Source organism: Lissotriton vulgaris, chromosome 4_1 (assembly GCF_964263255.1).
Source record: "Lissotriton vulgaris chromosome 4_1, aLisVul1.2, whole genome shotgun sequence".
NCBI classification, from domain to species: domain Eukaryota; kingdom Metazoa; phylum Chordata; class Amphibia; order Caudata; family Salamandridae; genus Lissotriton; species Lissotriton vulgaris.
In genome coordinates this window covers 1,060,506,808-1,060,518,480 of record NC_141691.1, presented here as the reverse complement: position 1 = coordinate 1,060,518,480, position 11,673 = coordinate 1,060,506,808, and the positions used below count along the sequence as shown (strand labels likewise).

The window sequence follows — 11,673 nt, the reverse complement described above, 5'->3', positions numbered from 1 at the left end:
TTAACTTTTAACATGAATCATTTTGTGGATTTTAACAATCAATTAATGAATTTTCCTGCGACACGTTCTTAGATGTCTATACTTTCATGGTTTTCTTTGTTCAAAACCGAATAAAGCAATCAATTGAATTGAATTGAATTGACTTCAATGGGAGCCTGTGTTCTGAACGAGAACACATGCTCCCATTGACAAAAGGCGTGGTTCTGGAAAACCTTGCACCCTGTGGTGGGCACCTCATGGTGCCTGCCACACTGTGCATGGCTGGAAAGAGGGGTCCCTTGGATACCCCATGGGCCGCAACAGAGTCCTAAAGGGTGCAGGGGGGCCTGCTGCGGGGCCTTCAAAGTCAGATTCCGACAGCAGTTTTGTTTCTGCCAGACCGAATCGGATTGGCTGTCTGAATTGGTCATCGTAATCTCTAAACTTGGAATCCGTGTCGATAGAGCTGTACGATCCAGCTCCGAAAGACTCGGGTTGTCCCAATGCCTTTCGGAACTGAAACGGACAACCGAATGGTTTCCGTGCATCATAATCAGTCAGTTGGGAATTTACGATTTGGTCGAAAACATAGGTTTCGAATTGGATTCTGAGATTCCGAATCCCATTCGGAGCCTTTTTGATTGACATCGAAATGGGCCCCTTTATGTGTAATATTCAAACTGTGTTTTTTTGTGGGGCTACAGACATCCACATCGGACTCGAAATATGACTTTAAGCTTTTTATCAAGCTGCTTATTTATAATTGTAGTAAGGAGGTCATGCCTATTTCCACACAAATTCGCCATATGGAAAAACACATGGGTCATGATTGCAAGTGGTCTGTTAATTTCATTTACTACGTAACATAAGTTACTGAGCTTTTCAGAATTTTAAGGTCGATAGGAACACCACAGATCTGTCTTGTTTACCCCAAGGCTTTGAGCTGTTCCAACCAGCTGAAAACCCTGGGGGTAAGTGTGGGGAGTAATGGCTACTACTAGGTGAGTCTGACTCAAAATTACTGATACACCTAGTAATTGGCCATTTATCAGTGAAACCTCAAGGTTCCACTCAGAATACCCACTAACTCTGTACCCCAAGAGTTAACAGGACCCCCTTAATGTTAACTCTGGGGGTGTTGACTTACTAGTATTTCTGGGATTGAATGCAATGAAGATGAATTTTGAATCTGTAGCACCATTTTTGTGTGAGTTATGTTATTTCCATATCATAACATTAGATAAAATGATGGACCGTGAGATACTGTGAGCACTCCAGTTAATTTAGGTGCCATATTGTTAATATAATCGAGAGCATCTGGCAAAGAAGCGTGTGCAATGTATTTGGTAAACCACCTTTTAAAAACGTTGTTTCAGAGACCAACACATGCGAGGGATAACTTATAGCCAACCACATGGTTCTAAGACGTATGTTATGCACACAAGCAATTAAAGTTGGGTATCATGGATGAAGTGTTAAATTGGAGAAGGCCAGTTGAAAATGCTTCTACATATTTATGAAATTTGTAAGTTATTATTTGACTAATAAGATGGTTCTGAACATGTTTGTGAATAGAAATGGTGCCGATAAAACATTATCATTATGCATTCTTGAAACTTGAATGTCACAGTTTGTTATTCATTAGTGCTGCTTCATTTTTCCCCTGCTAACAAACGCGATGTGTGATTAATGCCTTTTGTTTCCATTTTTAACACAGGCATCTATTGGGGAACATTTCAGAATGCAGTTACAAATCTAGGGCTACCACAAGAAGTTATTCAGTACCCTGCTGTCACAATGCATGAAGCCACAAGTTCCAACACTTCCAACGAAACACAGGAACAATATGTTTGCTCAGAAGCATCTAGCATTCATTATTCAGAAGAAACTGACGAGGATGTTGGAATCGATTCCAGTGCCAAAGATTTTGTTGTAGTACATAATTCAAAGAAAAGTAGCTTGCTGCCAATGCTTTTCACAACTGTGGTGACCCCGCAAATACATTCTCTTATATCAGCTCCTTATCCAATGAAACAACACATTGAAGGCAAATTTAGATCACTGCATAATATACCGCTATTTGAAACTTGCCTAGTTTCTGAAGGAGACGTGTCCTTCACAGAGTCAGCAACAGCTCAGTTTTCACCAACCTTCTCTGAAAGTAATGCATGTTATCTTTGTAAAGTAGACCATCCACTAAACTTATCAGATTCAACAGAATATGATTTTTTTCAAGGCCCATTCACTTGCCATGTGACATTCATTGCACTTGCATTTTGCAACAGCTTAGTTTCAAGTAAGTTTGGATTAATTAGCAGTAATTCAGTGGAATCTATTAATCCAAAGGAATGTCTTTCAAGTTTGATACGGATGGAATATTTTTCATTTGCTTACAGCAGTAATTTAGGGCAGAATCATGTATATGATGTGACCGATTTCTTTCTTAAAAATAAGATTTCATTTTGGTCTGCAAAAAAGGAATCACAAGCACATTTTGTCCATCATCAAGGTCAATCGGAATTACCAAGGGCTTCAAAATGTTCACCAGAGAATAGGTTTGTGTACCCTCCACCATCCAAGTTTTCAAAAAAACTTGTACCACAGAAGGGAATGTGTACACCTTTTAATAAAGCCACAGGTAAACTTGTGGTGAATTTGAACACACAAAATATTTTCCTTGATAGACTTTCAGTTGGACACAATGACCAATCAAGGAACAAAAAGACAGAAGATTTCTGTCTCTTTTTGACATATCCATGCTTCTGTGACCTTTTAAGTTTCATTTTGACTGTTGATACAGGCAATGAAAATAATAGATATTTTCTGCCTAGTGCATCACAACTAAATGTTCACATTTTTGTAATTGGAAGGTTAGCATCAAAAGATATGCTCAGCCTATCAACTAACAGAGGTGATGAATCATTTGTCAAGAAACTGATCACCTTTGTAGTGGCGGAAATATCAATACATAAACTAGAAAAATACATTTCTGAAAAAACAGAAGATTTTACATCCGTAATACAGGATTGTGACAGTATAGACAAAAGAAAAAAAAAAGATTTTAGCAAGACTAGTGATTGGGCACAGGAAGATACTTCCCTTAATGGCAGTGCCACTTTAGTACATGCTATCAACTTGCTACTATATATCATTTTTCCTCCATTTTATGCAAGCATCCTACTCTCAGAGAGCCAATATCATTTTCAGAAGCTTAGCTTTATGGAGTTAGCTAAACAGTTCAAGCCGAAAGTAATGCACTGTGTTTCTAATGATTTTTGGAATGCAAACAATTCAAATTTAAATCAGTTTTTACATGTACAAGTTGATGTCGAACAAGTAGTTGAATCTGTTTACAACAATATCTTGCAGGAATATGAAACAGTGCAAGCAATGCAGGCAGCTTTGGCGACCAGTAATGCAGCTGTGATTGACAGACTTGCCAAGGAAATGACTTGTCATCTGCAGGTCATTTTACTAGGAGAGGCCTTGCCTGAATCAGACACAGCACCATCATCATCTGTTGAGAACATTGTTGATGAAGTACTTGGTAATGTCTTTGTACACAGCACACTCAGTATATATAACAAAGAACAATCAACCAGTTATGTTTATTCAGCTTCATTTCTGGAGGATATCATTGCTGAACTACTTACTCATGTCATTTTAGCATCTAATATCATGGACGACATAAACGAAAGGAAATCAGAATTTGAACTCATGGAAATTGCAGTAGAATTAGTCAATCTACTGTTAGGGGAATTAAAAGAATCAGATGTTAAGGTAGTGTCAGTCAGTAAAGAAGCTTTAGATCATCTGCAGCAAAACATGAGGCATGTGAACAAAGTTGTAAATTCTGTTTATTGTGAGATTTTGAAGGACTGTGGATCTTATAGGAGAGTTAGAAAGTATATGAAGCATAATAGGACCATGCTTGCTGAAAGAATAACCAGTTTTTTATTAGCTGCAATGCACTGTTACCAAATTCAGCCATGTCTTTTAATAGAGAGATCACCTTTTCAATATACAACTTTGAACCCCAGTATCATCCTTCGGAAATTTAAAACAAATGTTAAAAACTCGAAACACAAGCGCAGATATTTGGTGGCACGTAAAACAGTTTTATCCTCCAAAGTATTAGAAGACATTATTTCTAGACTCATTTCAAAAATATTCCCTTCTTCTGGTGATCAAATCTGTTTTTCAGACTCGGAATTCAAACGTATAATTTCAAAACTTGTAACAGATGTTATGATCCAAATTTCACAGCATGAAATTTGGGACACACCAGATGTAGCAGGCATTGAGGTTAATTCACAAAACGATGTTCCCCATGTTGTGGATTTGGTGTACAATAATGTTTTGGACAAATACGGAAGTCATCTTGCAGTACAAGATATGATAACCTACCGAAGCAAAAGTTTGGTGAAAAGTGTATCCCGTTTTGTAGTTCGTGAAATTTCCAATCCCAATTTTGTTGCAGTTTCTGCAAAGAAAATACCTTCTTTGTCAAACTCATCAGTATCAGCAGCATATGAAGTTGAACGTGTCATATGTGGCCTTAATGACTCCCAAGACAATACCCATTACACAGGTCATAAAGATGCCTATTCTTCATTTCTTCTTGAAATTATCTCAGGTATTTTATTGAAAATCTTCACTTTTTCAGACCAGATTACAAAAGAAATTGATGCAAAAAAATCAGAAATGGAACTCAATAATGAAGTTTCTACTTTAGTAAATTCTGTACTGATGGAGATTAGGCATTCCCAAATCAAAGTGAATTACCCAGACATAAATAAACATGTGTTGGATGGCATTGTTAACTCAATATTCAGTAAGATTTATTCAGAAAATGAAACCAATGTGGCAGTTTTTACAAGCCTGACTAGAAACACCAGTGTGTTTGCTGAAAAAATTGTTTGTTTAATCAAGGAAGCAATTGCAGACTACCGACTAGAAAGACATGTAACTGAAGATATTTCCCTTTGTTCATACACATCCCTTGATGCCAGCAAAATTGTTTCAAAGGTTGTAAATAGTGTAATGGAATCCCGAAATTATGGCACATTCTCCTTGTCACCTGACCTAGTCTCCTCAATGATGAGTAACAATGCTGCTACTTCCGCGGCCACATGTTTTGATGATTTAACATCACTCCAATATGAAAAAGACTGCTTGCAGTCATCATCAATTGTGATGTCTTCCACTGTTTTAGGAGAAGTTGTTGTGAGGTTTCTAGCTACACTATTTCTTAATGGTAGTGAATGGGCACATGGCAGAGAAGGCTTTCCCGCATTCTCAAGGGTTAAAAGGATGACTGAAATGTTATTAGATGCATTGTTAAATATAATTTCAGATAAACAAATACAAGTTAGAGACGATACCTGGGAATTATGTACAGAACATGAAAATGAGTTTAGAATGGTCGAAAATATAGTTGATATTGCTTACCTTAATATTTGTAAGCAGTTTGGAAAATCGTACAATTCAATTTTTGGAAACCTCTCGAGGAATGACAGATTTCAGGCACATACAGTTGCCGAAATAATGATTGCTGAAATATGTAACAATCCAGTTCAGCACTTTTACCACAATTGTAAATTTGAGCCTACTTGTGTATGCATTGAATCAACTTATATTGCTGAAAGAGTTATTAATATTATTCGAGCAATCCAGCCTCATTCTCTGGATACAGAGTCCAAATGTCATGGACTATGTGCATCACTTTTGGAGGAAATTGTAAGCCAACTATTAACAAAAATGTTGACCTCAACTTATTTACAAGCTGCAAGATACAGAAGTAAATCACTAGACGCAGAAGTCAACAAAATAGCTTCAAAATTGATGGATACAGTCCTAAATAAAATGCTAAACCCTGAGCCTGGTGTAAAAATAGCATTGAAGAAAGAACAGTACTTAAAATCTGAAGATGATAATGATACCATTGCCATAATCGTCAACTCAGTTTACATCAATGTACTGCATGAGATAGGTTGTCCTACTACAATTTTTAAAGCCATGGCAACTGGATGCAATTTAATCTACAAAAAAATTGCACGTCTTGTAGTTAAAGAAATATACACGTGGGATAGTAAGCCTCTTTCTAATGCAATAACATTATGTGATTTGTATACTGACGTTGAAGGTACTAGAATTGTTAATGAAGTTCTCAAAGATATTACAGGATATTCAACTTTAACTGCTGTTGGAGGAAATAGTGTGAATTCAATTTTTCTCCAAATGGTTGATACACCAAAGGAAGATATTCCTTTAGAAATAACCACTTACTTCAGAAATGAACTCTTAAAAACAGATACAGTCATGAAAGCAGATTATTTGTCAGGACAAGATCAGCCATTGACGAAACCAGAAAAACAATGTTTTTCTCAATACGAAAATAGTCTCAGAGATTTAAACACAGCTTTAGTATTGGAGAAGAGCATGGCAGGTAAAACCTTTGATGCTGATATACAAACCTCTGCTTCTGCTGTTGTGACTCAAAATAAAAAACGTGCTCTATTTTTTGAATATGAGAGTTTAGATGAAGAGCCTACAAAGGTGAGTAGCATGTCCCATAGTTTGAATGTTGCCAATATTGATTAATTGTACATGTTTTACCAATGTGTTATGTTGACGGTTAGTTAAGAGTGAGGGCTACTTTAATTAGCATTTGCAGATCTATATTAATGCTAGGTTCCCACCATATGGTGGCCCTTACTCTTTGTTGCATCTTCTATGATGATTTGGTCTGTCGTATAACCTAACTTGCAACCAAACATTAGTTTTGGGAGATGACAGTGTATTATAGCAGACCATGGTGTTCTAAAACAGTATAAAGTGTTGCCCTTTGAAGTATTTGTTCCGCTATAAAAGCCTCTTTTTTAAAACATTTTTGTTTTCCCTCATTCATCACTATGGGGGCCTTGGCTAAAAACGTATATTTAGAGTCCAATATAACCTGAAATGTAGTAGAAATATAAATTTTTAAGCAGTGAATTTACAAATAATCTGAGTTAGTTCATAACCCGTCTCTGTGTTTGATTGTTATGAAGTCTGTGTTAAACAATCTCATTGTATCGTGGTTTCAAGGTTTTATTTCTATTAATTCCAATGTTGAATTTTCAGCTGTGTAAACCTTCCGTACTTTGATTCTTAAATACGGTTCTCTAATAGGTGTCATGTGATTACTATCTGAGAGATGCAGAAGTTGAGAGTCAACCATTTGGTTCTTTGTGGGCAAAGGAGTTATGTAATTAGTCTTCTTGGGCAGATCATATAGTGGCAGTCCAGTCATGATCAGAAGACTAGCAAACATTATCAGAAGAGAAGAGGTTAGCCAATGAAAAGAATATTAACAGGTGTTCAGACTAATGGTATCATTTCAGTTGACAAGCAACAATCGAAACATCCTTGACAAATCCCAGAGAATAAAAAAAAAAAGAAATAGCTATTTTTCTTCATTATTTGGTGGTCAATCACTGTTCAGTCAGAAATAGACAATGATTTATTGGATATTTGGGTTATTAGGGCTGAGAAAAAATGTATACATTTTGTATTGGGTCCTTCAGAGTTTAGGAGAGAATGTTCCTCTTCCCCACATCATTTAAACAGAAAATTAACATGTTTTGATTTTCAAAGCAGTTATGATAGCCCAAGAAAAGAGATGGAACATGGAATGTTTCTTACTTACAAGACATTTTCATCTTAATTCCTATGTGACTGTTTGCTTTTGCATACCATTGGAACCTATGTAAAAGACTTGGCATCCTGTTGTTGTATGATTTTCATGAATGGTATGAGTTGCATACATTACTGTGCTATGATTTTAGAAGAGTACTTCAGGGTGAAAAAGCACAAATTGTAGCCAATATTAGAAGGGGCTAATCAGAGAAATAATAAAAAAGGAGCAAACATGTAGTCTAGTTTTAGATAGTCGATATGGGCAAGAACAGTATTGTTGAGGCATCATCTGTGTTTTTAATTTTATTCAAGGTGTTCTGATAGATCAAAATGCATAAATGAAAAAGAACATATACAGTCCCTATCTTGCAGACTTCATCAATGTATTGCTGCTTATGTGGCCGAAGAAAGCTTATGAGTCGTTAAAGTTGCTGTTCATATTTTGTCCCTTTCATATGTGGGTCAATTCGACATGGAAGATGCCACATTGATTAAGGTTATTTGTCCCTTTCCATGTGTTCTTCATAATCCATAGCATTTTTTGCTTCCTCAACTCAATGGTATTATGTCTTCATTCAGAATATAATCCAATTTGTCAGCTTTTAGGAGATAAATCAATAACTTGTTTGACTCTGAATCTGTCACCCCAAAGATTTGTAAATTGGAACTAGACCCCCAACTTCTCATCAACTTATTGGACAAGTGGGTCTTATGGAAGAACTTGACTTGTTGTATACAATTCGATGCTTACTAATTATGATGTAGGTAATGCACATGGAAGACGGAGCCAACCACCATTTCCATAAGGATGTAGGTAGCATGAGCTCCTTGCCTCCTGCGATCCACCGACTGCTGCGCCTGCCACCTCTGAAGTAGTGTCTGTGAGCATGTGAGGACTCTGCGCAGCCTCCTATTATGGCACTGGAGGTGAGGAACGGGGAAGTTGGGACGCACGGTCCCCAATGCTTAGGGCCTCCTTCAGCTCACAAGATGGTTGCCCCACTCCCAGCACAGAGGCCATGCTAGTTCCCGACCGTGCCTGACTTTGCGTCTCTACTGCCGTGCCTGATTGAGCGTGCCGTTGATGTATCAGGCTCCCACATTAATATGTTGATTAGGTCAAGCTATTTATAGCTCTGAACTATTGTAGTTGAAACAACCCTCTTGAACAAGCGGATTTCTCCCAATGCATGTTGTCTACTGAAGCGGGAAGCTTCGCCAGGCGCGCGCTTGGCAACATTTGTCTCTCACAGCACCAGACATCAAAGGCTGCTGCCCCTCCGACCACCCACCCCCACAGCAATGCCCATATGCTCTTGCCTCCTGTCTCTCCCCAGTCTCTCTCAGGCTCTCTTCTTCCTTCCTCTTATTTACCCTCACACACTCGCTTATGTTTACTCTCCCTCCTTCCCCCCTCCCATATCCTCTCCCTCCAAGCCTGTGGCCTCTCATTAATGCCCACTTATCTTCCCTTGGCCTGCTACTTCTTAATCGAGTGCGCTTAATTTACCTCTGATTTTTCTCTCACTCACCCTTTCTTTCTCTCTCCCTCTTCACAGCCCTCTCTCTCATTAATCTTCCGCTGTCTCTCAGTCTTGTTAATAAGACATGCTGCTGTTTTCTTTCTTTCTACCCTCCTTTTCTCTTCTCTCATTTTCTTCTCCCCTTCTATGTTTTCTCTCCCTCGCTAGTCACTACGCCCTTCACCACCTTTATTTTTATCCTTCATCTCATCTTTTATTCTCTGTCTCGTTATCTTTCCCACGTCTCTCTTTACTTCCCCTCCCCTTTGTGTAATTTCCTCCGGTTCCTTTCGGCCTTGCTTGTGTTTGTTTTTTAGACACGGAAAAATGAAGTGATTTGCCCAGAATTACAGGGTGCTGCTCAGTTTCAAAATCCGCGGCTCTGGCGTAAGACATCCTACGCTTTTATGCAAGAGAGCAGAATCTACTACAGATTAGACAGGGACTCTTTTCACTTGGCTATGATTTCTGTCGCATGCTTTCCATTTTTTTCTCCCAAGCAATTTAATTTGAGAATGCTTTATTGACAATGCCAGAGCTTTTAAAATTCACAAATAAGGGTATACTTTGCATCCGATTTTAACAGCCCTTTGATGGTGCTTCAAACTGGAAGGTATTTCACCTCTTCCTGCCTCCCTTGAGTTCTTATCAAGAAGTAGACTGCTTTGGATTTATGAAAGTGAAGGCTGGTGTCCCCGTTTTGCTTGTACTCGGACAGGATGTTGAGACGCCTTCCGGGCTTCCTGGCTTCTTGTTATTCACTCCATCTCTCTCTCACACACACTCTATCTCTCTCACACACACACACACTCTCTCTCACACACACACTCTCTCTCTCACACACACTCTCTCTCTCTCTCTCTCACACACACACACTCTCTCTCACACACTCTCTCTCACACACACACTCTCTCTCTCACACACACACTCTCTCTCACACACTCTCTCTCACACACACACTCTTTCTCTCACACACACACACACTCTCTCACACACACACACACTCTCTCTCACACACACACTCTCTCTCTCTTACACACACACACTCTCTCTCTCTCACACACACTCTCTCTCTCACACACACTCTCTCTCACACACACACACTCTCTCACACACACACTCTCTCTCTCACACACACTCTCTCTCTCACACACACTCTCTCTCTCACACACACACTCCCTCTCTCTCTCACACACACACACTCCCTCTCTCACACAAACACACTCTCTCTCACACACACACATTCTCTCTCTCACACACACAGTACAGCCTTGTACCGCCACCACTCTACCACTCTCTCCATCAAAACTCTACCACTCTATGCGCCACCACTCTATGCGCCACCACCCTATCCACCACCACCCTATCCACCACTCTAGCACCCACACTCTAGGGCCCACACTCTAGCGCCCACACTCTAGCGCCCACACTCTAGCGCCCACACTCTAGCACCACCACTCTACCCTTCAACTCCACGCTCAAAATCCACCATCCAAGCACTACTACACCCTCCAAATACACCCTCCGACTACACCCTCTAACTCCACCATCCAACTCCCTGCAACAGTAGTAGAATGGATTGTCCTATCCAAACCAAAAGTAAAGTAGTATCTTATTATTTCTTGGTGGTGGTCATTCACCTTTTTATTGTTGGCAATGGTCAAAGCATAAACATTTAGAATACTTGAAAAGACAATATGGACAATCCCAGAGGACTACACTCAGTGCATAGCGCTATTGCTGACTAGAATGGGAGTCCAATGGAAATGCCAAATGTGCAATCTTAGTTAGCTACACAGACAGACTAATAAGAATAATCTAGTAATACCACACGGAGTCATAGGGATAAGAATTTAGATCCTGTCTACAAGAAGATCAAAGACGATTTAGAAAAAATCGAATGAGGAACGCTAGGAAAAAATAAGTACTCTATATTAAAATTAAAACTTACTGGGGCCAGCAAAGGAGCCCTCGACTGCCCGGTCCTGGCCTGCATCGACAACAGCACCCTCCTCCTCCTCCTCCTGTGTCCTCCTCTTGCCCCTGGGGGAAGCTGATGTACAACATGAAAGAAAGAAAAACAGAAAACATGGATGATATTTATTTCTCAACCAAATCAAACATTTAAAAAAGAACTAACAAAGTAACAAAATATTTTTGCGAAATAGCAAATAGGGAACGACTCCACGGGATATATTATTGACCAATCTCATGTGGTCGACTACGTCATTACTTTAGTATTGCTTGATTTGCGGACCGTCGAATTGGAAACTACCCTATGTAACTCACTAAACAAAGTACTAAAAAGGTTTGCCTAGGATTGGCAGGCAGCAGTCCGCAGCACGCAAAGTGACAGCCAAAGTCCATCGTGATTGAAGATCAGCGACAACACTAAAGTTTCCTACTACATTCACCAGTCATTAAAATACTCAAACTATTAATCCACCACCACTATTTCTTCTTATCGCCATGTGTACAAAGGAAGGACTGG

General features: G+C 39.1%; 1 protein-coding gene across 1 annotated transcript; it reads left to right on the top strand.

Annotated features, from left to right (window-relative positions):
* The first annotated feature begins 1,776 nt into the window (after nucleotides 1-1,776).
* LOC147722865 (fibrous sheath-interacting protein 2-like) lies at nucleotides 1,777-6,582 on the top strand. The gene has a single exon (XM_086967402.1). The coding sequence runs from the start codon at nucleotides 1,777-1,779 to the stop codon at nucleotides 6,580-6,582; it is 4,806 nt and encodes a 1,601-aa protein (XP_086823528.1).
* The last annotated feature ends 5,091 nt before the right edge of the window (nucleotides 6,583-11,673 follow it).